Source organism: Hyperoodon ampullatus (genome assembly GCF_949752795.1).
Source record: "Hyperoodon ampullatus genome assembly, chromosome: 1".
Taxonomy (NCBI): Eukaryota; Metazoa; Chordata; class Mammalia; order Artiodactyla; family Ziphiidae; genus Hyperoodon; species Hyperoodon ampullatus.
In genome coordinates, this window is record NC_136914.1 from 16,863,824 (window position 1) to 16,891,563 (window position 27,740).

At 37.7% G+C, this 27,740-nt stretch overlaps 1 protein-coding gene across 2 annotated transcripts in view; it reads left to right on the top strand.

The window, feature by feature from the left end:
- Positions 1 to 1,514: 1,514 nt before the first annotated feature.
- TRMT10A (tRNA methyltransferase 10A) overlaps positions 1,515 to 27,740 on the top strand; it is a gene marked incomplete at both ends in the record, with an annotated part of 31,435 nt that continues 5,209 nt past the window's right edge. Inside the window, 4 exons of one of the 2 annotated variants that reach the window (XM_079718301.1) lie at positions 1,515 to 1,711; positions 5,014 to 5,176; positions 20,475 to 20,546; positions 21,609 to 21,683. In XM_079718301.1, the coding sequence (XP_079574427.1) occupies positions 1,527 to 1,711; positions 5,014 to 5,176; positions 20,475 to 20,546; positions 21,609 to 21,683 (495 nt within the window). The remainder of the gene's footprint in view (positions 1,712 to 5,013; positions 5,177 to 20,474; positions 20,547 to 21,608; positions 21,684 to 27,740) is intronic. The other variant, XM_079718302.1, reaches the window with a different exon arrangement.

Sequence of the window (27,740 nt, forward strand, 5' to 3'; positions counted from 1 at the left end):
TTACTTGTATTACTAAATGATTTTTTCCCCTCTTAGTAATTTTGTGACCTAGTAAAATGCCAGGGCTTTTGCTTCAGCCCCTAAAGCACGCATCTTAGAATTTCTTGTCTTTCAGTCAAAATTCAGTAAACTTTCTAAGTTTGCTTTGGTTATCCCCATATGTCCTGTTATATCATTGCACTTTTAAAGAAAGCAAGAACCATATAATAAAACCACTGCTCACATTATGTTCTGCAAAGGTTTTTTTCTTCCATTATCTGAATTGTGGGGATTGTTCTTTTTTCTTTTAGATGTTAGCTTCTCTGCACAGACTTGTTAGCTATCTCTGTAAGAGGGAAGAATCATATATTTTTCTATAAGGCCAATAGAACATTTGCAAGCTTCATGCTTAGTCTTTGATAGGGATAAATAACATACATTCTTAAGCTTTGATGTTAAGAATCAATTAAAGAGAAAAGATATCTCATATTTCTAGCCCTTTCCGTAATCTGAAAGCAAGTTCAGTTCTAGGCAATGGATATGAAGATGTGGGTGTTTAAATCCAAATAAAGATGTTTGAGTTGGCCCTAAGTATTCCACAGCTGATTACAGAGTCAACTTACGTATTTTGTTTTTCAGCTGTGACTTAAGTGGAAAATTGACAATTACATATTTACAATGAAATATATTGGGGTGGGGGCAACCAAAGTTGTTCTCTGCACTGGCCAAAAGACAGAAATATATAGCATGTCTGTTGTCAAAACCCAATTGTTGAGGGTATGCCCAGATAGTGAAAGTAATATTTTTCTTGTATGGGCAGCATTAAAGACAAGTACAAAAAGGTGTCTTCCATCTCTTAAAAAATAGTATATTTTTTTATAAAACTATATTTTCATTACATAAAATCTAAAAATGCAGAAAGCCATGGGTGGGTCAGAATTAAAACGTGTGTATGTATTTTTTTAAAACAAAATTGGACATTATGTATTGTTTTTTTGCTTTGATTTTCTTATTTAACATAACCATTTCCCTTTAACATTAAATAATTTTGGGAAACATGATTTTTCTTGGCTGTTTAGTATTCCAAGCCAGTGTTATCAATGAACTTTAATTTATATTTAGTCCCCACTTGCTGACATTCAAGTAGTTTCTAATTTTTTATTGTTAAAAATAACAACAGTACATACATCCTTTTGCATTAACTTTGTGTGTATTTCTAATTAATTTACAGGAATTTATTCTAAGGATGTAAATTACTATGTGAAAGAGTATCACCACCATTTTAAAGCTCTTCAAACATTATAGGTCTGAGTAATTTTCTGGAAAAATTGTGCCATGGCCACCAGTACTGTATGAAAATATCCCATTTCATCAAATGATCTTTGCCAGTAAATGACAATTAATTGCCCAGATTTGCATTTTTATTCGTTACTAATATGGTTTAATTTTAATCACAGCCTTCAGTCTTTTTTTTAAACTTTTTTGTGTGTTTGTAAGTCATCTGTTCATGTCAAAGTTGCTTTTCAATTTTTCAGAGGCATCAAATAATGTCATCTGAAATATTGCCAGCATTTAGTGAGACTTCTAATGTTGAAAGAAAGCAAGACTTAAATGAAGACCAAGAGGAGAATCAGAAACCAGGATTAGGTGAAGGGTTTGAACCAATATCTAAACGGCAAATGAAGAAGCTAATGAAACAGAAACAATGGGAAGAACAAAGAGAACTCCGCAAGTATGTATCAAAATGCATGTATTCTACCCCTATTCACAGTGGTATATTCCAGTATACCCCTATTGGAATGTTGGACCTTGCAGTAGCCCTTTGACATATTAAAAATAATTGTGTTAATTAAAATTCGGGCTCTACATATTGTTAGCTAACATTGTCAATTGGCTACTAAAACTCTATGAGTTTTATTTTTTTAGCAGTGTTGATGAATTTACACTGTACACTTTTCTCACCCAGAACCTATTGTGAGTAGCAGCACAATTTCTAAAATAACTGATTTACAAAAGGGATATAGTTAGCATCCATGTCCTAGATATGGAACAAAAATAACCAACTCAGAAAGATCAAATTTGGGCCTAACATTGATTTTGCTAGAAGAACTATTGCAAGTTTTGGTGAGAGCAGTTAGGCTGAAGCTGTCACTGTATAAAGACAAAATTTACTAGAAGAAAATATTGTTGATGCAGATGAGAGAAAAAAATATGACTTTTTTTTACAAACAATTTTACTTTTAAATGGGAATAGTTTTTAAAAAACCATTTTATTTTTATTGAGGTATAGTTAATTTACAGTGTGTTAGCTTCAGGTATACAGTGAAGTGATTCAGTTGTATATATACATGTATAAGTATATACATGTATATATATTCTTTTTCAGATTCTTTTCCATTATAGGTTATTACAAGACATAGAATATAGTTCCCTACGCTATACAGTAGGTCCTTGTTTATTTTATACATAAGTAGTATGTATATGTTAATCCCAAATTCCTAATTTACCTCCCCACTCCCCTGCTATCCACTCTCATAACCATAAGTTTGTTTTCTGTGTCTCTGAGTCTACTTCTGTTTTGTAAATAAGTTCATTTATATCATTTTTTTAGATTCCACATATAACTGATATCATAAGATATTTGCCTTTCTCTGACTCACTTCACTTAATATCATAATCTCTAGGTCCATCTATGTTGCTGCAAATGGCAATATTTCATTCTTGTTTATAGCTGAGTAATATTCCATTGTATATATATATCACATCTTCTTTATCCATTCATCTGTCGATGAACACTTAGGTTGCTTCTGTGTCTTGGCTATTGTAAATAGTGCTGCTATGAACATTGAGGTGCATGTGTCTTTTGGAATTAGAGTTTCCTCCGGATATGTGCCCAGGAATGGGATCGCTGAACCATATGGTAACTCTGTTTTTAGTTTTTTAAGGAACCTCCATACTGTTTTCCATAATAGCTGCACCAATTTACATTCCCACCAACAGTGTAAGAGAGTTTCCTTTTCTCCACACCCTCTCCAGCTTTTTTTGTTTTTGTAGACTTCTTAATGATGGCCATTCTAACTGGTGTAGGGTGATACCTCATTGTAGTTTTGATTTGCATTTCTCTAATAATTGGTGGTACTGAGCTTCTTTTCCTGTGCCTCTTGGCCATCTGTATGTCTTCTTTGGAGAAGTGTCTATTTAGGTCTTCTGTCCATTTTTTGATTGGGTGGTTTGGTTTTTCTGATATTAAGGTGTATGAGCTTTTTGTTTATTTTGGAAATTAATCCCTTGTCAGTCGCATCATTTGAAAATATTTTCTCCCACTCCATAAGTTGTCTTTTTATTTTGTTGATGGTTTCCTTTGCTGTGCAAAAGTTAGGTCACATTTGTTTATTTTTGTTTTTATTTCCATTACTTGAGGAGATGGATCCAAAAAAATATTCCTTCTATTTATATCAAAGAGTGTTTTGCCTATATTTTCCTCTGGGAGTTTTATAGTATCTGGTCTTACATTTAGGTATTTAATCCATTTTGAATTTATTTTTGTATATGCTGTTAGAGAATGTTCTAATTTCATTCTTTTCCATGTAGCTGTCCAGTTTTCCCAGCACCACTTATTGAAGAGACCATCTTTTCTCCATTGTATATTCTTTTTTTTTTTTTGCGGTATGTGGGCCTCTCACTCTTGTGGCCTCTCCCGTTGCGGAGCACAGGATCCGGATGTGCAGGCTCAGCGGCCATGGCTCATGGGCCCAGTTGCTCCGTGGCATGTGGGATCTTCCCAGACCAGGGCATGAACCCGTGTCTCTTGCATCGGCAGGCGGACTCTCAACCACTGCGCCACCAGGGAAGCCCTCCATTGTATATTCTTACCATCTTTGTCATAGACTAGGTGACCATAGGTGCATGGGTTTATCTCTGGACTTTCTATCCTGTTCCATTAATCTATATTTTTGTTTTTGTGCCAGTACCATACTGTTTTCATGACTGTAGTTTTGTAGTATAGTCTGAAGTCAGGGAGGATGATTCCTCCAGCTTCATTCTTTTTTCTCAAGATTATTTTGGCTATTCAGGGTCTTTTGTGTTTCCATACAAATTAAAACAATTTTTTTCTAGTTCTGTGAAAAATGCCATTGATAATTTGATAAGGATTGCACTGAGCCTGTAGATTGCTTGGGTAGTATGGTCATTTTAACAATATTGATTCTTCCAATCCAAGAATGAGGTATCTTTGCATCTGTTTGTGTCATCTTCATTTTCTTTCATCAGTGTCTTAGAGTTTTCAGAGTACAGGTCTTTTGCCTCCTTAGGTAGGTTTATTCCTAGGTATTTTATTCTTTTTGATGAGATGGTAAATGGGATTATTTCCTTAATTTCTCTTTCTGATATTTCATTCTTAGTGTATAGAAATGCAACAGATTTCTGTGTATTAATTTTGTATCCTGCAACTTTACTGAATTCATTGTTGAGCTCTAGTAGTTTTTTGGTAGCACTTTAGGATTTTCTGTGTATACAGAATTATGTCATCTGCAAAGAGTGACAGTTTTACTTGTTCTTTTCCAATTTGGATTCCTTTTATTTATTTCTTTTTCTTTCTGCCTGCTGTGGCTTGGACTTCCAAAACTATGTTGAATAAAAATTTTACTTTTTTTATATGGTTATAAATGTAACTCAAAAATCATGTAGGAGAAGAATGATAAAAGGAAAATTTATCATAACTCTCAAACTCAATATTTTAAAAGTTTTGTAAGTACGTCTAACATGCTACCAATAGTAAATAAAATTATTAGTATAGTTCGAATTTGTGTAAAAAGTACTATACTGTTTTTGCAAACTCATTTATTACATAAAGCTTTTAGATAGATTATATAAAATTGCTGATATCTGACAATTTTTGATCCATGGAAGTGGCAATTTTGTTATGGTTTAGTCTGCTAATTTTAAAAAGTAATTGTTTCTTTGTCTATTTAGAAAAGTATTGTAAATGTATGAATATACAAATAATGAAAAGTTATTTTCAATTACTAATTTTAGACAAAAGCGGAAGGAAAAACGCAAGAGAAAGCAATTAGAGCGACAGTGTCAACTGGAATCAAACTCAGAAGGAAGTGACAGAAAACGTATTCGAAGAGATGTTGTTTACAGCCCACTCCGCCTTATTATTGACTGCAGTTTTGATAGCTTGATGGTATTAAAGGTATCATGAATCATTGTCAGAAAAATCCTGTAACTGAACTAGGCTGAATAATTTTTGCTTTAATATGTAATATGACTTTGATATAACTTTATGTACTAAAATGCATCTTTTTTTTCTTTTTAATTGTGGTAAAATACATGTAATGTAAAATTTACCATCTTAACCATTTTTAAGTGGACAGTTCAGTAGTGCTAATTACATTCATGTTGTTGTGCAGCCAGTCTCCAGAAGTCTTTTCATCTTGAAAAACTAAAATTCTATCCCCACTGAATGAACAACCATTTCCATTCCCCCTCCCTCAGCCCTTGGCACCACCATTCTACTTTCTGTCTCTATGAATTTGACTACTCTGTGTACCTTATGTAAGTGGCATCCTACAGTATTTGTCCTTTTGTGACTGGTTTATTTCACTGAGCATTATGTCTTCAAGGTTCACCCACATTGTAGTGTGTGTCAGAATTCCCTTATGTTTTAAGGCAGAATAATATTCTAGTGTATGTATAGACCACGTTTTGTTTATTCATTCATCTGGTGTCGATCGACATTTGTGTTGCTTCCACCTCTTGGCTATTTTGTTCTTTTTTTGTGTGTGTTTAAAATTTATTTTATTGAAGTATAGTTGATTTACAGTGCTGTCTTAGTTTCTGCTGGGCAGTAAAGTGACTCAGTTATACATTTATACATATTCTTTTTCATATTCTTTTCCATTATGGTTTATTACAGGATATTGAATATTATTCCCTGTGCTATACAGTAGGACCTTGTTGTTATCCATTCTATGTATAATAGTTTGCATCTGCTAATCCCAGACTCCCAATCCATCTCTCCCCCACCCCTCCTCCCCTTTGGCAACCACAAGTCTGTTCTCTGTGTCTGTGAGTCTGTTTCTGTTTCGTGGATAAGTTCATTTATGTCATATTTTTAGATTCTACATGTAAGTGACATCATACGGTATTTGTCTCTCTCTCTGACTCACTTCACTTAGTATGATAATCTCTAAGTCCATCCATGTTGCTGCAAATGGCATTATTTCATTCTTTTTTATGGCTAAGTAGTATTCCATTGTATAAATATATCACATCTTCTTTATCTGTTCACCTGTTGATGGACATTTAGGTTGCTTCCATGTCTTGGCTGTTGTAAATAGTGCTGCTCTGAACATAGGGGTGCATGTTTTGTTTTGAATTATAGTTTTCTCTGGATATATGCCCAGGAATGGGACTGCTGGATCATATGGCAACTCTATTTTTAGTTTTTTGAGGAGCCTCCATACTGTTCTCCATAGTGGCTGTACCAGTTTACATTCCCACTAACAGTATAGGAGGGTTCCCTTTTCTCCACACCCTTTCCAGCATTTATTATTTGTAGATTTTTTGATGATGGCCATTCTGACTGATGTGAGCTGATATCTCATTGTAGCTTTGATTTGCATTTCTCTAATAATTAGCGATATTGAGCATCTTTTCATGTGCTTTTTAGCCATCTGTATGTCTTTGGAGAAATGTCTGTTTAGGTCTTCTGCCCATTTTTTGATTGGTTTTTTTTTTTTTATATTAAGGTATATGAGCTTTTTTTTTATTTTGGAAATTAAGCCCTGGTTGGTCACATCATTTGCAAATATTTTCTCCCAGTCCATACATTGTATTTTCATTTTCTTCATGGCATCCTTTGCTGTGCAAAAGGTTATAAGTTTGATTAGGTCCCAATTGTTTATTTTTGCTTTTATTTCTATTGACTTGGAAGACTGACCTAAGAAAACATAGGTAGGATTTATGTCACAGAATGTTTTGCCTATATTCTCTTCTAAGAGTTTTATGATGTCATGTTTTGTATTTAAGTCTCTAAGACATTTTGAGTTTATTTTTGTGTATGGTGTGAGGGTGTGTTCTAACTTCACTGATTTACATGCAGCCGTACAACTTTCCCAACACCACTTGGTGAAAAGACTTTGTTTTCCCATTGTTTATTTTTGCCTCCTTTGTTGAAGATTAATTGACCATAGGTGCGTGGGTTCATTTCTGGGCTCTCTGTTCTGTTCCAGTGACCCATATGTCTGTTTTTGTGCCAGTACCACACTGTTTTTTTTTTTTTTTTTTTTTTTTTTTTTTTTTTTTTTTTTTTTGCGGAACGCGGGCCTCTCACTGCTGTGGCCTCTCCCGTTGTAGAGCACAGGCTCCGGACGCACAGGCTCAGCGGCCATGGCTCACGGGCCCAGCTGCTCCGCGGCATGTGGGATCTTCCCAGACCGGGGCACGAACCCGTGTCCCCTGCATCGGCAGGCGGACTCTCAACCACTGCGCCACCAGGGAAGCCCCCAGTACCACACTGTTTTGATTACTGTAGTTTTGTAGTATTGTCTGAAGTCTTGGGAGGGTTATGCTTCCAGTTTTGTTCTTTTCCTCAGGATTGCTTTGCAAATTCTGGATCTTTTATGGTTCCATATAAATTTTAGGATTATTTGTTCTAGTTCTGTGAAAAATATCATGGGTGATTTGATAGGGATCATATTAAGTCTGTAGATTGCTTTGGGTAGTATAGCCATTTTAACAATATTAATTCTTCCAAGCCAAGAGCATGGGATATCTTTCCATTTCTTTGAATCATCTTCAGTTTCCTCAGTTTCCTTTATTGATGTTTTATAGTTCTCAGCATATAAGTTTTTTACTTCCTTGGTCAGGTTTATTCCTAAGTTTTTTTTTTTTGGATGCAGTTTTAAAAGGGATCCTTTTTTTACATTCCCTTTCTGAAATTTATGGTTAGTGTAAAGAAATGCAACTGATTTCTGTATGTTAATCTTTATCCTGCTACCTTGCTGAATTCATTTATCAGTTCTAGTAGTTTCTGTGTGGAGTCTTTAGGGTTTTCTGTATATAGTATCATGTCATCTGAATATAATGACAATTTTACCTCTTCCTTTCCAATTTGGATACCTTTTATTTTTTTTGTCTGATTGCTGTGGCTAGGATTTCCAATACTATGTTGAATAGAAGTGATGAGAGTGGGCATCCTTGTCTTCTTCCAGTTTATAGCAGGAAGGCTTTCAGCTTTTCACCAGTGAGTATTATATGGCTGTGGGTTTGTCATAAATAGCTTTTTAGATTGGCATGCTTTATATTACCCCATATATCTTATATTGCTTTAATTTTTTTCACTTGGCTTTCTGTTTGCTGTTCTTTTTTTTTAAATATCATTCCTTATTTTTTATTTATTTATTTTTGCTGTGTTGGGTCTTCGTTTCTGTGCGAGGGCTTTCTCTAGTTGTGGCAAGCGGGGGCCACTCTTCATCGCAGTGCGCGGGGCCTCTCACTATCGCGGCCTTTCTTGTTGCGGAGCACAGGCTCCAGATGCGCAGGCTCAGTAGTTGTGGCTCATGGGCCCAGCTGCTCCACGGCATATGGGATCCTCCCAGACCAGGGCTCGAACCCGCGTCCCCTGCATTAGCAGGCAGATTCTCAACCACTGCACCACCAGGGAAGCCCCTGTTTGCTGTTCTGATTGCGTGATTTCCATTAGTCTGTCTTCCATATCGCTTATTTGTTCTGCATTATTCAATTTGCTGTTTGTTGACTTTAGCTCAGCTTTTGTCTCAGCAAATGAATTTTCTAATTTTTCTTGTCTCCTGTTTATATTTTCTAGTTCCTTTTCCTGTTAATCTGCATTTCTGTCAATAGCCTTTCTTACTTCCTTCAGTATTTTCATTATCTCCTTTTTGAACTTGATGTCTGTTAGACTGAAGGAGTCTGTTTCATTGTCTTTGACTGGCAATCTCTTGATCTTTTCATTGGGAGTGGTTCCTCTGTTTTCTTCATTTTACTTATAGTTCTCTTACTCTATGAGTTTAGGAGAAACAATTATTTCCTAAATAGTTGGAGATATTTTTATGTGGGAATGTCCCTGTGTAGCCTGCATGGGTTTAATATTTTTGGTGAGAGAGCTGTTTTTTCTATGGATGCCTGCTATTGTCTCCTCAATAGGGGGTGTGACTGGGGTTGTGGTGGCCAGAGCCTGCACTGAATATTGAGCAGGGCCTCCTCTTTGCTCTGTGGTTCTCACAGCCCTATTGGAGGCAAGGCCTGTTCCCCAGGTGTTGGAGTAGAAGCCCCCAGATCCATTTCTGAGCTGTAGTGTGAGGTAAGCAGTATTGGAGCACTCCCACTGGGAGAGGAGCCACTGAGTATTCCTCTGCCAGAGCTGTCCGCTGAGAAGTGTGCTCTGTTGTGTCATCTGTCACCCGTTGTGCAGGCTCACAAAGTACACTGTTGTTGGCACTGCCCTCAGCCTCACCTCAACCATGGGAATGCAGGCCGTTGGCCCCGTTGTTCCTCAGGTGCTGGGTTCACAAAGCCACCAGCGCAGATCCGCTGGTGCAGATCCACTGAAGTCAGGTACCAGGACCGCAGTAGTTGCACACCTGAACCTGCCGTGGGAGCTATGGATGGAGCCCAGACCCCGGCCCAACTCCATATGCACACACCCACAAAGCCCAGAGCTGCTAAGGCCAGACCCGCCCCAGCCAAGGGAGCACCTGTAGCCCACTTGGATGTTCTGCAGGAACTGAGTTTACAAAGCTGGCAGCAGTGGCCTAAACCCACAGATCGCACAGCCACAGGGAGAGGACTCAGATATCAGCCCTGCTTCCTAAGTCACACGGCCCCTGGGGATCAGCTCTGATTTCAGCCCCGCCTCTGTGTGTGGGCAACTCGCTGGCACTTGCATGCTCCCAGAGCTCGTAGAGGCAGCACTGAGCCTGCTGAGAGCTCACTGAGAAAGAAGCAGCTTTGGCAGGCACTGCCGCTTAACAGTGGGGTTTCAGTGGCAGCAGCACACCTGCTGTGAGTGCGCCAAGAGTGAGGCTGCTATGGCGGGCCCTGCCCTTCCCTTTGTGCACCCCTTAACAATGGTGCTTCACTTCTGTGGCAGGCCCGGGCCACAGTCCAGCCCCTTCAGGCTGTCTCCGTGCAGCCAACCCCAGTCCTCTCCCTGGGTCTGTCCTCTGAAGCCCGAGCTTTAGCACCCAGCCACCATACACAAAAACAAAAGCAGATCTCAGACTGGGGAGTGCAGGGTGGTGGCAGGGACCATTTGTGCAGGTCTCCGTCTGTTCTGCCTGCTGCAAACCAGCTGCTGCACTCTCCTCCAAGCCTCTGAAGCTCCCTTTCTGTCCCAGTTGATCTCCCTGCCAGTGAAGGGGCTTCCCAGGGTGCAGGAACCTTTCCTCTTTCACTGTTCCCACCCAGGGGCTCAAGTCTTGTCCCGATTCCTTTTTTTTCTTTCATCCTACCCAGTTACATGGAGATCTTTCCTGCAGTTTTGGGTGTCTGAGATCTGCCGGTGTTCAGCAGGTATTCTGTGAGAATTGTTCCAAATGTAGACGTATTTTTGATGTATTTGTGGGAGGAGATGAGCTCTATGTCCTTCTATTCTGCAATCTTGATTGGAGCCCTCTAAAATGCATCTTTTTTTTTTTTTTTTTAAAGTGAAATGTGATTTATTTCAATTTTTTTTTTATTTTTTATTTTTTATTTTTTTTTTAAATTTTTGGCTGTGTTGGGTCTTCGTTTCTGTGCGAGGGCTTTCTCTAGTTGCAGAGAGCAGGGGCCACTCTTCATCGCGGTACGCGGGCCTCTCACTATCGTGGCCTCTCTTGTTGCAGAGCACAGGCTCCAGACGCGCAGGCTCAGTAGTTGTGACTCACGGACCTAGTTGCTCCGCGGCACGTGGGATCTTCCCAGACCAGGGCTCGAACCCGCGTCCCCTGCCTTGGCAGGCAGACTCTCAACCACTGCGCCACCAGGGAAGCCCTTAAAATGCATCTTTTTAAAAAAAAATTTTGTTGGAGTATAGTTGATTTATAATGTTGTGTTAGTTTTGGGAGTACAGCAAAGTAAATCAGTTATACATATACATACATCCACTCTTTTTCAGATTCCTTTCCCATATAAGCCATTACACAATATTGACTAGAGCTCTCTGTGCTATACAGTTCATCTTTATTAGTTATCTATTTTATGTATAGTAGTGTGTATATGTCAGTCTCAGTCTTCCAATTTATCCCTCCCCCACCTTACCCTCTGGTAACCATAAGTTTGTTTTCTACATCTGTAACTCTATTTGTGTTTTGTAGATAAGTTCATTTGTACCCTTTTTTTAGATTCCACATATAAGCGATATCATATGATATTTATCTTTCTCTGTGTGACTTACTTCACTCAGTATGACAAACTCTAGGTGCATCCATGTTGCTGCAAATGGCATTATTTTATTCTTTTTTATGGCTCAGTATTATTTTATTGTATATATGTACCACATTTTCTTTATTCATTCCTCTGTCAGTGGACATTTAGCTTGCTTCCATGTCCTGGCTATTGTAAGTAGTGCTGCAATGAACATTGGGGTGCATGTATCTTTTTGAATTATGGTTTTCTCCAGATATATGCCCAGGAATGGGATTATATGCCCAGGAATGGGATTGCTGGATCATATGATAGCTCTATTTTTAGTTTTTTAAGGAACCTCCATACTGTTCTCCATAGTGGCTATACATTCCCACCAACAGTGCAGGAGGATTCCCTTTTCTCCACATCCTCTCCAGGATGTATTGTTTGTAGATTTTTAAATGATGGCCATTCTGACTGGTGTAAGGTGATACCTCAGTATACTTTTGACTTGAATTCCTCTAATAATTAGTGATGTTGAGCATCTCTTCACATGCTTTTTAGTCATCTGTATCTCTTTGGAGAAATGTCTATTTAGGTCCTCTTCCCAATTTTTTGATTGGGTTGTTTGTTTTTCTGATATTGAGCTGCATGAGCTGTTTGTATATATTAGAGATTAATCCCTTGTCAGTTGCTTCATTTGCAAATATTTTCTCCCGTTCTGAGGGTTGTCTTTTTGTTTTGTTTATGGTTTCCTTTGCCGTGCAAAAGCTTTGAAGTTTAATTAAACTTAAAAGGTTATGTTTTAATTAAACTTTAAGCTTAATTAAACTTAAAAAGGTCCCATTCGGATGTCCCTGGTGGTCCAGTGATTAGACTCCACACTTCCAATGCAGGGGGGCGTGGGTTTGATCCCTGATTGGGGAACTAAGATCCCACGTGCATGGCCAAAAAAAAAAAAAAAACAAAAGAAAAACAACAATTTGTTTGATTTTTGGTTTTATGTTCGTTACTCTAGGAGGTGGATTGAAAAAGATCTTGCTGTGATTTATGTCAAAGAGTGTTCTTCCTATGTTTTACTCTAAGAGTTTTATAGTTTCCAGCCTTACATTTAGGTCTTTAATCCATTTTGAGTTTATTTTTGTGTATGGTGTTAGGGCGTGTTCTAATTTCATTGTTTTACATGTAGCTGTCCAGTTTTCTCAGCACGACTTATTAAAGAGACTGTCTTTTCTCCATTGTATATTCTTGCCTCCTTTAGGTAACCATAGGTGCATGGTTTATCTCTGGACTTCCTATTCTTTTCCATTGATCTATATTTCTGTTTTTGTGGTAGTACCATACTGTTTTCATGACTGTAGCTTTGTAGTATAGTCTGAAGTCAGGGAGCCTGATTCCTCCAGGTGCGTTTTTCTTTCTCCAGATTGCTTTGGCTACTCAGTCTTTTGTGTTTCCATACAAATTTAAATATTTTTTCTTCTAATTCTGTGAAAAATGCCATTGGTAATTTGATACGGATTGCATTGAATCTGTTGATTGCTTTAGGTAGTATAGTAATTTACACAATATTAACTCTTCCAATCCAAGAACATGGAATATCTTAGATCTCTCTCCATATGTTTGATTTCTTTCATCAGTATCTTTTTTTTTTTTACATCTTTATTGGAGTATAATTGCCTTACAATGATGTGTTAGTTTCTACTTTATAACAAAGCGATTCAGTTATACATATGTTCCCATATCTCTTCCCTCTCGTGTCTCCCTCGCTCCCACCCTCCCTATCCCGCCCCTCTAGGTGGTCACAAAGCACAGAGCTGATCTCCCTGTGCTATGCAAGAGATATTGTAAATATTTACAATATCTATTGAAAATAGACCTACAATGAACATTTTGCTACATGACTCTTTTTGAGTTATGGTTTTCTCAGGGTATATGCCCAGTAGTGGGATTGCTGGGTCATATGGTAGTTCTATTTGTAGTTTTTTAAGGAACCTCCATACTGTTCTCCATAGTGGCTGTACCAATTCACATTCCCACCAGCAGTGCAAGAGTGTTCCCTTTTCCCCACACCCTCTCCAGCATTGATTGTTTCTAGATTTTTTGATGATGGCCATTCTGACTGGTGTGAGATGATATCTCATTGTAGTTTTGATTTGCATTTCTCTAATGATTAATGATGTTGAGCATTCTTTCATGTGTTTGTTGGCAGTCTGTATATCTTCTTTGGAGAAATGACTATTTAGGTCTTCTGCCCGTTTTTGGATTGGATTGTTTGTTTTTTGTTATTGAGCTGCAAGAGCTGCTTGTAAATTTTGGAGATTAATCCTTTGTCAGTTGCTTCATTTGCAAATATTTTCTCCCATTCTGAGCGTTGTCTTTTCGTCTTATTTATGGTTTCCTTTGCTGTGCAAAAGCTCTGAAGTTTCATTAGGTCCCATTTGTTTATTTTTGTTTTTATTTCCATTTCTCTAGGAGGTGGGTCAAAAAGAATCTTGCTGTGATTTATGTCATAGAGTGTTCTGCCTATGTTTTCCTCTAAGAGTTTAATAGTTTCTGGCCTTACATTTAGGTCTTTAATCCATTTTGAGCTTATTTTTGTGTATGGTGTTAGGGAGTGATCTAATCTCATACTTTAACATGTACCTGTCCAATTTTCCCAGCACCACTTATTGAAGAGGCTGTCCTTTTTCCACTGTACATTCCTGCCTCCTTTATCAAAGATAAGGTGACCATATGTGTGTGGGTTTATCTCTGGGCTTTCTATCCTGTTCCATTGATCTATATTTCTGTTTTTGTGCCAGTACCATACTGTCTTGATTACTGTAGCTTTGTAGTATAGTCTGAAGTCAGGAAGCCTGATTCCTCCAGCTCCATTTTTCGTTCTCAAGATTGCTTTGGCTATTCGGGGTCTTTTGTGTTTCCATACAAATTGTGAAATGTTTTGATCCAGTTCTGAGAAAAATGCCAGTGGTAGTTTGATAGGGATTGCATTGAATCTGTAAATTGCTCTGGGTAGTAGAGTCATTTTCACAATGTTGATTCTTCCAATCCAAGAACATGGTATATCTCTCCATCTATTTGTATCATCTTTAATTTCTTTCATCAGTGTCTTACAATTTTCTGCATTCACGTCTTTTGTCTTCTTAGGTAGGTTTATTCCTAGATATTTTATTCTTTTTGTTGCAATGGTAAATGGGAGTGTTTTCTTGATTTCATTTTCAGATTTTTCATCATTAGTATATAAGAATGCCAGAGATTTCTGTGCATTAATTTTGTATCCTGCTACTTTACCAAATTCATTGATTAGCTCTAGTAGTTTTCTGGTAGCATCTTTAGGATTCTCTACGTATAGTATCATGTCATCTGCAAACAGTGACAGCTTTACTTCTTCTTTTCCGATTTGGATTCCTTTTATTTCCTTTTCTTCTCTGATTGCTGTGGCTAAAACTTCCAAAACTATGTTGAATAAGAGTGGTGAGTGGGCAACCTTGTCTTGTTCCTGATCTTGTGGAAATGCTTTCAGTTTTTCATCATTGAGGACAATGTTGGCTGTGGGTTTGTCATATATGGCCTCTATTATGTTGAGGTAAATTCCCTCTGCCTACTCTCTGGAGGGTTTTTATCATAAATGGGTGTTGAATTTTGTTGAAAGCTTTCTCTGCATCTATTGAGATGACAATATGGTTTTTTCCTTCAGTTTGTTAATATGGTGTATCACATTGATTGATTTGCATATATTGAAGAATCCTTGCATTCCTGGAATAAACCCCACTTGATCATGGTGTATGATCCTTTTAATGTGCTGTTGGATTCTGTTTGCTAGTATTTTGTTGAGCAGTTTTGCATCTATGTTCATCAGTGATATTGACCTGTAGTTTTCTTTCTTTGTGACATCCTTGTCTGGTTTTGGTATCAGGGTGATGGTGGCCTCGTAGAATGAGTTTGGGAGTGTTCTTCCCTCTGCTATATTTTGGAAGAGTTTGAGAAGGATAGGTGTTAGCTCTTCTCTAAATGTTTGATAGAATTCGACTGTGAAGCCATCTGGTCCTGGGCTTTTGTTTGTTGGAAGATTTTTAATCACAGTTTCAATTTCAGTGCTTGTGATTGGTCTGTTCATATTTTCTATTTCTTCCTGATTCAGTCCTGGCAGGTTGTGCATTTCTAAGAATTTGTCCATTTCTTCCAGGTTGTCCATTTTACTGGCATAGAGTTGCTTATAGTAATCTCTCATGATCTTTTGCATTTCTGCAGTGTCAGTTGTTACTTCTTCTTTTTCATTTCTAATTCTATTGATTTGAGTCTTCTCCCTTTTTTTCTTGATGAGTCTGGCTAATGGTTTATCAATTTTGTTTATCTTCTTAAAGAACCAGCTTTTAGTTTTATTGATCTTTGCTATCGTTTCCTTCATTTCTTTTTCATTTATTTCTGATCTGATCTTTATGATTTCTTTCCTTCTGCTAACTTTGGGGTTTTTTCTGTTCTTCTTTCTCTAATTGCTTTAGGTGCAACGTTAGGTTGTTTATTCGAGATGTTTCCTGTTTCTTAAGGTAGGATTGTATTGCTATAAACTTCCCTCTTAGAACTGCTTTTGCTGCATCTCATAGGTTTTGGGTCATCGTGTCTCCATTGTCATTTGTTTCTAGGTATTTTTTGATTTCCTCTTTGATTTCTTCAGTGATCACTTCGTTATTAAGTAGTGTGTTGTTTAGCCTCCATGTGTTTGTATTTTTTACAGATCTTTTCCTATAATTGATATCTAGTCTCATAGCATTGTGGTCGGAAAAGATACTTGATACAATTTCAATTTTCTTAAATTTACCGAGGCTTGATTTGTGACCCAAGATATCTATCCTGGAGAATGTTCCATGAGCACTTGCGAAAAAAGTGTATTCTGTTGTTTTGGGATGGAATGTCCTATAAATATGAAATAAGTCCATCTTCTTTAATGTATAATTTAAAGCTTATGTTTCCTTATTCATTTTCAATATGGATGATCTGTCCATTGGTGAAAGTGGGCTGTTAAAGTCCCCTACTATGTATGTGTTACTGTCGATATACCCTTTTATGGCTGTTAGCATTTGCCTTATGTATTGAGGTGCTCCTATGTTGGGTGCATAAATATTTACAATTGTTATATCTTCTTCTTGGATCCACCCCTTGATCATTATGTAGTGTCCTTCTTTGTCTCTTCTAATCATCTTTATTTTAAAGTCTGTTTTGTCTGATATGAGAATTGCTACTCCAGCTTTCTTTTGGTTTCCATTTGCATGGAATATCTTTTTCCATCCCCTCACTTTCAGTCTGTATGTGTCCCTAGGTCTGAAGTGGGTCTCTTGTAGACAGCATATATATGGGTCTTGTTTTTGTATCCATTCAGCCAGTCTGTGTCTTTTGGTGGGAGCATTTAATCCGTTTACATTTAAGGTAGTTATCGATATGTATGTTCCTATTCCCATTTTCTTAATTCTTTTGGGTTTGTTATTATAGGTCTTTTCTTTTGTTTCTTGCCTAGAGAAGATCCTTTAGCATTTGTTGTAAAGCTGGTTTTGTGGTGCTGAACTTTCTCAGCCTTTGCTTGTCTGTAAAGGTTTTAATTTCTCCATCAAATCTGAATGAGATCCTTGCTGGGTAGAGTAATCTTGGTTGTAAGTTTTTCTCCTTCATCACTTTAAATATGTCCTGCCACTCCCTTCTGGCTTGCAGAGTTTCTGCTGAAGGATCAGCTGTTAACCTTATGGGGATTCCCTTGTGTGTTATTTTTCCCTTGCTGCTTTTAATATGTTTTCTTTGTATTTAATTTTTGACAGTTTGATTAATATGTGTCTTGGCGTGTTTCTCCTGGGATTTTCCTGTATGGGACTCTCTGTGCTTCCTGGACTTGATTAACTATTTCCTTTCCCGTATTAGGGAATTTTTCAACTATAATCTCTTCAAATATTTTCTCAGTCCCTTTCTTTTTCTCTTCTTCTTCTGGAACCTCTATAATTCGAATGTTGGTGCGTTTAATATTGTCTCAGAGGTCTCTGAGACTGTCCTCAGTTCTTTTCATTCTTTTTTTTTTATTCTGCTCTGCAGTAGTTATTTCCACTATTTTATCTTCCAGGTCACTTATCCATTCTTCTGCCTCAGTTATTCTGCTATTGATTCCGTCTTCAATATTTTTAATTTCATTTATTGTGTTGTTCATCATTGCTTGTTTCATCTTTCGTTCTTCTAGGTTCTTGTTAAATGTTTCTTGCATTTTCTCTATTCTATTTCCAAGGTTTTGGATCATCTTTACTATCATTATTCTGAATTCTTTTTCAGGTTGACTGCCTATTTCCCCTTCATTTGTTAGGTCTGGTGGGTTTTTATCTTGCTCCTTCATCTGCTGTGTGTTTTTCTGTCTTCTCATTTTTCTTATCTTACTGTGTTTGGGGTCTCCTTTTTGCAGGCTGCATGTTCGTAGTTCCCGTTGTTTTTGGTGTCTGTCCCCAGTGGCTAAAGTTGGTTCAGTGTGTTGTGTAGGCTTGCTGGTGGAGGCGACTATTGCCTGCATTCTGGTGGATGAGGCTGGATCTTGTCTTTCTGGTAGGAAGGTTCATGTCTGGTCGTGTGTTTTGGGGTGTCTGTGGACTTATTATGATTTTAGGCAGCCTCTCTGCTAATGGGTGTGGTTGTGTTCCTGTCTTGCTAGTTGTTTGGCATAGGTTGTCCAGCACTGTAGCTTGCTTGTCGTTGAGTGGAGCTGGGTGTTGGTGTTGAGATGGAGATCTCTTGGAGATTTTCGCCTTTTGATATTATGTGGAGCTGGGTGGTCCCTTGTGGAACAGTGTCCTGAAGTTGGCTCTCCCACGTCAGAGGCACAGCCCTGACTCCTGGCTTCAGCACCAAGAGCCTTTCATCCACACGGCTCAGAATAAAAGGGAGAAAACGTAGAAAGAAAGAGAATAAAATAAAATAAAGTTATTAAAATAAAAAATTATTAAGAAAAAAAAATTTTTTAAGTAAAAAAGAAAAAAAATGGACGGATAGAACCCTACGACAAATGGTGAAAGCAAAGCTATACAGACAAAATCTCACAAAGAAGCATACACATACACACTTAGAAAAAGAGGATAAGGGGAACAAATAATAAATCTTGCTCTCAAAGTCCACCTCCTCAATTTGGGATGATTCATTGTCTATTCAGGTATTCCACAGATGCAGGGTACATCAAGTTGATTGTGGTGATTTAATCCGCTGCTCCTGAGGCTGCTGGGAGAGATTTCCATTTCTCTTCTTTGTTCGCACGGCTCCCGGGGTTCAGCTTTAGATTTGGCCCCGCCTCTGCATGTAGGTCACTGGAGGGCATCTATTCTTTGCTCAGACAGGATGGGGTTAAAGGAGCAGCTGCTTCGGGGACTCTGGCTCACCCAGGCCGTGGGGAGGGAGGGGTACGGAGTGTGGGGCGAGCCTGCAGCAGCAGAGGCCGGCGTGACGTTGCACCAGCCTGAGGCGCGCCGTGCGTTCTCTCGGGGAAGTTGTCCCTGGGTCCCGGGACCCTGGCAGTGGCAGGCTGCACAGGCTCCCGGGAGGGGAGGTGTGGATAGTGACCTGCGCTTGCTCACAGGCTTCTTGGTGGCGGCAGCAGCAGCCTTAGCGTCCCATGACTGTCTCTGGGGTCCGCGCTGTTAGCCGCGGCCCTCACCCGTCTCTGGAGCTCCTTTAAGCAAGCGCTCTTAATCCCCTCTCCTCGCGCACCAGGAAACAGAGGCAAGAAAAAGTCTCTTGCCTCTTCGGCAGCTCCAGACTTTTTCACCCCTTCAGGCTGTGTTCACGCCGCCAACCCCAGTCCTCTCCCTGCGCTGTGACCGAAGCCGGAGCCTCAGCTCCCAGCCCCGCCCCCCCACCGGCGGGTGAGCAGACAAGCATCTCGGGCTGGTGAGTGCTGGTCAGCACCGATCCTCTGTGCGGGAATCTCTCCGCTTTGCCCTCCGCACCCCTGTTGCTGTGCTCTCCTCCGCGGCTCCGAAGCTCCCCCCTCCGCCACCCGCAGTCTCCGCCCAGGAAGGGGCTCCTAGTGTGTGGAAACCTTTCCTCCTTCACGGCTCCCTCCCATGGGTGCAGGTCCCGTCCCTATCCTTTTGTCTCTGTTTATTCTTTTTTCTTTTGCCCACCCAGGTATGTGGGGAGTTTCTTGCCTTTTGGGAGGTCTGAGGTCTTCTGCCAGTGTTCAGTAGGTGTTCTGTAGGAGTTGTTCCACGTGTAGATATATTTCTGATGTGTCTGTGGGGAGGAGGGTGATCTCCGCGTCTTACTCTTCCGCCATCTTCCCTCTCTTACAGTTTTCTGAGTACAGATCTCTTGCCTCCTTAGGTATTCCTAAGTATTTTTATTCTTTTTGATGTGATGGTAAATGGGATTGTTTCCTTGATTTCTCTTTCTGATCTTCTGTTGTTAGTGTGCAGGAATGTGTACTCCACCCAGCAACGCTCTCATTCGTATTAGATGGAGAAATCAAAAGCTTTATAGACAAGCAAAAGATAAGGGAATTCAGCACCACCAAACCAGCTTTAAAATTAAGTTTTTCAAAATCTGTGACCCTAAATTAAAGTAGCTAATAAGTTGCTTTTATTTATATGTATATGTATAGATAGAGGGAAAGACAGATACCATAAGAGATTATGAAACTCAGTAACTGCATATTAATCATAAAGAGCTGTGGGGAGTTTGTTATTTATCCTAATCAAAAGGAAGAAAATTAGAAATATGATTGGCTTAATAGAATTATTTCTTATTTAATAGTTTGAGAAACCTGGTTGTTTAAACAATGCTACTAAAAGGAATATGTTTATAACCTTTGGTAGTTATAAAAATTGTAATAGCATGACTATAAGAGAGTTCTTTTTTTGTCTCTTAAGAAGAGTGAAAGTTTTCCTGAACTTGCATTTTAAGTGGCTACAAAATGTGAAATAATGGGTCACTTATAGAGTATTGACTTATGGTAATTATTTTATTAGTATGTAAGAAAACTGAATGGAAATTATCAGAAAGGACTTGTATTTCAAAAGAAAGAATGTCCCTATCTAGTCATCCCTTCTGCTTATTCTATTCCACTTGGATTGTGGAATGGCCATAGATAATTTTGAAAATATTGCTTTAAAAATTGCACTCTTTTATAGGACATTAAGAAACTTCATAAGCAGATTCAACGATGTTATGCAGAAAATCGACGAGCACTGCATCCTGTGCAGGTATGTTTGGGGAATTTAAAACAAACTTCCAGTTTCCTTTTATATCTTCCTTTGGAAAAGGCACAGGTAATCCTCATTGCTTTTATAAGAAAGAGCCTTACAGGTAATCTTTCTTAGAGAACAAAATGCCTATTTGTAAAAATGTTTTATTTTTCTACAAAAATAAAATATTCTAAACATTTTTTCACGTCATTCTCAAACACATTGTGCCCATTCATCATTAGTCTTGTACACACTGACCTGTTCACTGCTGTGTAGTTGAACATCTTCATTAAAGGACTTATGCGTATTTTTATACCAGTTTCTCAACTCTCAATTCCTTCCTTTCTGGGGAATGGGGTAACTGCCCCTGGCTGATATGTGCCATTGTGTCTGTTGGCTAGATTTTTTTCTACTTAAAGGATACTGAGTCACTAATAATTTTGAAAGGTACTTTATTAGCTAGAATGAGGAAGTGATTTGTGAGACTAGTTGGCTGCTCTTAAGAGTAGGGTCATTTTTCTTACTGAATTTGTTTGCATTCTAGGTGACCTAAAAATGAATTCTGGCTCACTGATGTTAAAAACCAGGAAATCGTAATATACTTTTGGTTAGATATTTTCTTATCAAGTGATAGTAATATTATATTTTTACATTCTGTATTCTTCTCACCCTTGATTAGATTTGAAATAGGTTTCAGGGTTTAGAGTCAAAGCAAAATTATGAAGATTTCGGACTGGTAAAAAATAACTGTAGTGGCAAAAGGAGGGGAAGGGAAGCATGGAAGCAGGAAGTTTATAGTAAAGTGATCATTAAACAAGAGGCAGATTATAACTGCTTAGAAAACAGGATGAAAATGTAGATGGAATACAGAAGTTAGTGGGTTAGGAGATACACAAAAATACACATCGCTTGTACCACAAATTTATTCTTGCATGTTTAAAGCATGCCATAAATTAATTTTTTTCCAGAATGAAAATATTTTGTGTTTCATTGATAATCAGATGAGTGTATGAGGGAATAAAATATTGACTTTAATAGTCATTTGCTCTCTCTTTCTATACCTGCCAATCTCTTTATCAGTTTTACTTGACAAGCCACGGAGGCCAATTGAAAAAGAACATGGATGAAAATGACAAAGGATGGGTCAACTGGAAGGTAACTAAAATAGATTAACTCTCACATAACTCAAGGTATTTTTATGCTTAAAGGTCTACATTTTTTTACCTAAGTTCTACACAATGCTAATAAATATATGAGTCAGCAGCTACAAACCCTGCATATCACTGTACCTAAGTTTACCAGTGGGAGAAGCTAAGAGCCTTGAGATATAGTCTGTACTTGCTTTCATGAAATCTCACTTGCTATTTTACTGCCAACTTTAAAACATATTTTTTAAAAAAGGAAAAAATTTAAAGGTCTGTATGCAGTCTCTACCTAGAAAACTGGCTATACATTATTTATAAGAGTGAAGTCACTCTAAAATTTGGAAATGTACTTGCATTCTCTTTCTTCTAAATCTGTGCTATACCATATGGTGTCCACTTCCACATGTGGCTATTGAACTCTTGAAATGTGACTGGTCTGAGTTGAGATGTGCTATAAATGTCAAATAGACATTAGTACAAAAAAAAAGAGAGAATGTAAAATATCTCCTTAAAATTAAAAAAAACCCACAGTTATTATAAGTTGAAATAACATTTCAGGTATATTGTGTTGAATACAATGTATTATTAAAATTAATTTCATCTATTTTCACTTTTTTTTAATGTGGCTATTAGAAGATTTCAAATTATATATGTGGCTCACATTTTTTTCTATTGGACTAAACTACTCTCAGTCATTTGCAAAGATGACTAATAGATTGGCTTTAGTACCAGTCCCTAAGGAACCTTAACCCTATTCTACTCAGAGAAGTAGTGGGTTATTCCTACACTTTTTTCCTTTCTCCAAGCCAGTTCTCACTGTGACAGACTTTCCCTGTCTCACTTACTAATCCCATAATGACTGCATTTATTTTATTAATAGTCCATAGTATAAAACATTTTCAAAGGTTTTTTAAGTTTTAAAGTACAATATATTTACCAAGTTTTATGTTCATGCCTATTTTCCTAAGAAATAATGTAATAAGTTAGAATAGGCATACTTTCAGTTATTTTGTGGCTTGTTAAATTTATTATTTCATACCACCAGTTTTCCAGAGACATGTGAGTTCGCTGGTCTCGAATTATGCACATTCCTCTTGGGGCCCTTATTAAGCATAGGGATCAAGTTTATAATATACCATCTTCCACAAAAATGGCTGTTTATTAATCAATAAGGTATACATCTTAGGTGAGAGGTCTCTACTTCATTTTTGATTTCCACAAAAATTACTGAGAAATGCCATCTGAGCCTGGCGATGCATCTTCCTTTATTCTTTTGGTGCAATTTGCAAAATGCTGACTGCCAACTGTTGTTCAGTCTTGTACCTCTGACCTGACAGTTTTGGTGAAGATTTCAAATGTGTATCTTTGTGGAAGCAGATGCATGGAATTTATTAAATCTGAAAGCCCTTTCCTTTAGATGATTCATGTAGATGGAGAAGGAAGTAATTGGAGAAGGCATTCTTTGGCTGGAGAACAATGTGAGCAAATACATGACAAAAATGCATTTGTTTTGTTGGAACAGAGAAAGATAGGTTAGTGCTATATTCAGGAAAGAATTACTAAGTTAAGGAGTTTGAATTTTATTCTACAGATAGAGATAAAACATGATAGTGTTTTCAGAAAATGAGTGCACAATCCGTATGTGGAAGTAAATTGGAGAGATCTGAGGCTAGAAACAGGGAAATAACATCAGGAGGCTACTTAAATAATTGAGATGTGAGGTGACAAGATGTTGGAGTAGTAGATTCTAAATAAATAATACATTGTTATAATATTCTTTCAAACTTCCTTTCATATGTTTTTTGGATGGGTTTGTCTAGGGAAAAGAAAATAATCATTTTTAGCCAATTTTCACAAAATCCTATTAATAACATCTCTCTCCTTGTGTGTTTTTTTTTACATCTTTATTAGAGTATAATTGCTTTACAATGGTGTGTTAGTTTCTGCTTTATAACAAAGTGAATCAGTTATACATATACATATGTTCCGATATCTTTTCCCTCTTGCGTCTCCCTCCCTCCCACCCTCCCTATCCCACCCCTCTAGGTGGTCACAAAGCACCGAGCTGATCTCCCTGTGCTATGCGGCTGCTTCCCACTAGCTAGCTATTTTACGTTTGGTAGTGTATAAATGTCTATGTCACACTCTCAGTTTGTCACAGCTTACCCTTCCCCCTCCCCATATCCTCAAGTCCATTCTCTAGTAGCTCTTTATTCCCGTCTTACCCCTAGGCTCTTCATGACATTTTTTTCTTAAATTCCATATATATGTGTTAGCGTACGGTATTTGTCTTTCTCTTTCTGACTTACTTCACTCTGTATGACATGCTCTAGGTCCATCCACCTCAAATAACTCAATTTCGTTTCTTTTTATGGCTGAGTAATGTTCCATTGTATATATGTGCCACATCTTCTTTATCCATTAATCCAATGATGGACACTTAGGTTATTTCCATGTCCTGGCTATTGTAAATAGAGCTGCAATGAACATTTTGGTACATGACTCTTTTTGAGTTATGGTTTTCTCAGGGTATATGCCCAGTAGTGGGATTGCTGGGTCATATGGTAGTTCTATTTGTAGTTTTTTGAGGAACCTCCATACTGTCCTCCACAGTGACTGTACCAATTCACATTCCCACCAGCAGTAAAAGAGTGTTCCCTTATTCTACACACCCTCTCCAGCATTTATTGTTTCTAAATTTTTTGATGATGGCCATTCTGACTGGTGTGAGATGTTATCTCATTGTAGTTTTGATTTGCATTTCTCTAATGATTAATGATGTTGAGCATTCTTTCATGTGTTTGTTGGCAGTCTGTATATCTTCTTTGGAGAAATGTCTATTTAGGTCTTCTGCCCGTTTTTGGATTGGGTTGTTTGGTTTTTTGTTATTGAGCTGCATGAGCTGCTTGTAAATTTTGGAGATTAATCCTTTGTCAGTTGCTTCATTTGCAAATGTTTTCTCCCATTCTGAGGGTTGTCTTTTCGTCTTATTTATGGTTTCCTTTGCTGTGCAAAAGCTTTTAAGTTTCATTAGGTCCCATTTGTTTATTTTTGTTTTTATTTCCATTTCTCTAGGAGGTGGGTCAAAAAGAATCTTGCTGTGATTTATGTCATAGAGTGTTCTGCCTATGTTTTCCTCTAAGAGTTTAATAGTTTCTGGCCTTACATTTAGGTCTTTAATCCATTTTGAGCTTATTTTTGTGTATGGTGTTAGGGAGTGATCTAATCTCATACTTTAACATGTACCTGTCCAGTTCTCCCAGCACCACTTATTGAAGAGGCTGTCCTTTCTCCACTATACATTCCTACCTCCTTTATCAAAGATAAGGTGACCATATGTGCGTGGGTTTATCTCTGGGCTTTCTATCCTGTTCCATTGATCTATATTTCTGTTTTTGTGCCAGTACCATACTGTCTTGATTACTGTAGCTTTGTAGTATAGTCTGAAGTCAGGAAGCCTGATTCCTCCAGCTCCATTTTTCGTTCTCAAGATTGCTTTGGCTATTTGGGGTCTTTTGTGTTTCCATACAAATTGTGAAATTTTTTGTTCTAGTTCTGTGAAAAATGCCAGTGGTAGTTTGATAGGGATTGCATTGAATCTGTAGATTGCTTTGGGTAGTAGTCATTTTCACAATGTTGATTCTTCCAATCCAAGAACATGGTATATCTCTCCATCTATCTGTATCATCCTTAATTTCTTTCATCAGTGTCTTATAATTTTCTGCATACAGGTCTTTTGTCTCCTTAGGTAGGTTTATTCCTAGATATTTTATTCTTTTTGTTGCAGTGGTAAATGGGAGTGTTTTCTTGATTTCACTTTCAGATTTTTCATCAGTGTATAGGAATGCCAGAGATTTCTGTGCATTAATTTTGTATCCTGCTACTTTACCAAATTCATTGATTAGCTCTAGTAGTTTTCTGGTAGCATCTTTAGGATTCTCTACGTATAGTATCATGTCATCTGCAAACAGTGACAGCTTTACTTCTTCTTTTCCGATTTGGATTCCTTTTATTTCCTTTTCTTCTCTGATTGCTGTGGCTAAAACTTCCAAAACTATGTTGAATAAGAGTGGTGAGAGTGGCCAACCTTGTCTTGTTCCTGATCTTGTGGAAATGCTTTCAGTTTTTCACCATTGAGGACAATGTTGGCTGTGGGTTTGTCATTTATGGCCTTTATTATGTTGAGGAAAGTTCCCTGTATGCCTACTTTCTGGAGGGTTTTTATCATAAATGGGTGTTGAATTTTCTCGAAAGCTTTCTCTGCATCTATTGAGATGACCATATGGTTTTTCTCCTTCAGTTTGTTAATATGGTGTGTCACATTGATTGATTTGCATATATTGAAGAATCCTTGCATTCCTGGAATAAACCCCACTTGATCATGGTGTATGATCCTTTTAATGTGCTGTTGGATTCTGTTTGCTAGTATTTTGTTGAGCAGTTTTGCATCTATGTTCATCAGTGATATTGGCCTGTAATTCTCTTTCTTTGTGACATCCTTGTCTGGTTTTGGTATCAAGGTGATGGTGGCCTTGTAGAATGAGTTTGGGAGTGTTCTTCCCTCTGCTATATTTTGGAAGAGTTTGAGAAGGATAGGTATTAGCTCTTCTCTAAATGTTTGATAGAATTCGACTGTGAAGCCATCTGGTCCTGGGCTTTTGTTTGTTGGAAGATTTTTAATCACAGTTTCAATTTCAGTGCTTGTGATTGGTCTGTTCATATTTTCTATTTCTTCCTGATTCAGTCCTGGCAGGTTATGCATTTCTAAGAATTTGTCCATTTCTTCCAGGTTGTCCATTTTACTGGCATAGAGTTGCTTGTAGTAATCTCTCATGATCTTTTGCATTTCTGCAGTGTCAGTTGTTACTTCTTCTTTTTCATTTCTAATTCTGTTGAGTCTTCTCCCTTTTTTTCTTGATGAGTCTGGCTAATGGTTTATCAATTTTGTTTATCTTCTTAAAGAACCAGCTTTTAGTTTTATTGATCTTTGCTATCGTTTCCTTCATTTCTTTTTCATTTATTTCTGATCTGATCTTTATGATTTCTTTCCTTCTGCTAACTTTGGGGTTTTTTCTGTTCTTCTTTCTCTAATTGCTTTAGGTGCAACGTTAGGTTGTTTATTCGAGATGTTTCCTGTTTCTTAAGGTAGGATTGTATTGCTATAAACTTCCCTCTTAGAACTGCTTTTGCTGCATCTCATAGGTTTTGGGTCATCGTGTCTCCATTGTCATTTGTTTCTAGGTATTTTTTTATTTTCTCTTTGATTTCTTCTGTGATCACTTCGTTATTAAGTAGTGTGTTGTTTAGCCTCCATGTGTTTGTATTTTTTACAGATCTTTTCCTATAATTGATATCTAGTCTCATAGCATTGTGGTCGGAAAAGATACTTGATACAATTTCAATTTTCTTAAATTTACCGAGGCTTGATTTGTGACCCAAGATATGATCTATCCTGGAGAATGTTCCATGAGCACTTGCGAAAAATATGTATTCTGTTGTTTTGGGATGGAATGTCCTATAAATATCAATTAAGTCCATCTTGTTTAATGTATAATTTAAAGCTTATGCTTCCTTATTTATTTTCATTTTGGATGATCTGTCCATTGGTGAAAGTGGGCTGTTAACGTCCCCTACTATGAATGTGTTACTGTCGATATACCCTTTTATGGCTGTTAGTATTTGCCTTATGTATTGAGGTGCTCCTATGTTGGGTGCATGAATATTTACAATTGTTATATCTTCTTCTTGGATCCACCCCTTGATCATTATGTAGTGTCCTTCTTTGTCTCTTCTAATCGTCTTTACTTTAAAGTCTGTTTTGTCTGATATGAGAATTGCTACTCCAGCTTTCTTTTGGTTTCCATTTGCATGGAATATCTTTTTCCATCCACTCCCTTTCAGTCTGTATGTGTCCCTAGGTCTGAAGTGGGTCTCTTGTAGACAGCATATATATGGGTCTTGTTTTTGTATCCATTCAGCCAGTCTGTGTCTTTTGGTGGGAGCATTTAGTCCATTTACATTTAAGGTAATTATCAATATGTATGTTCCTATTCCCATTTTCTTTATT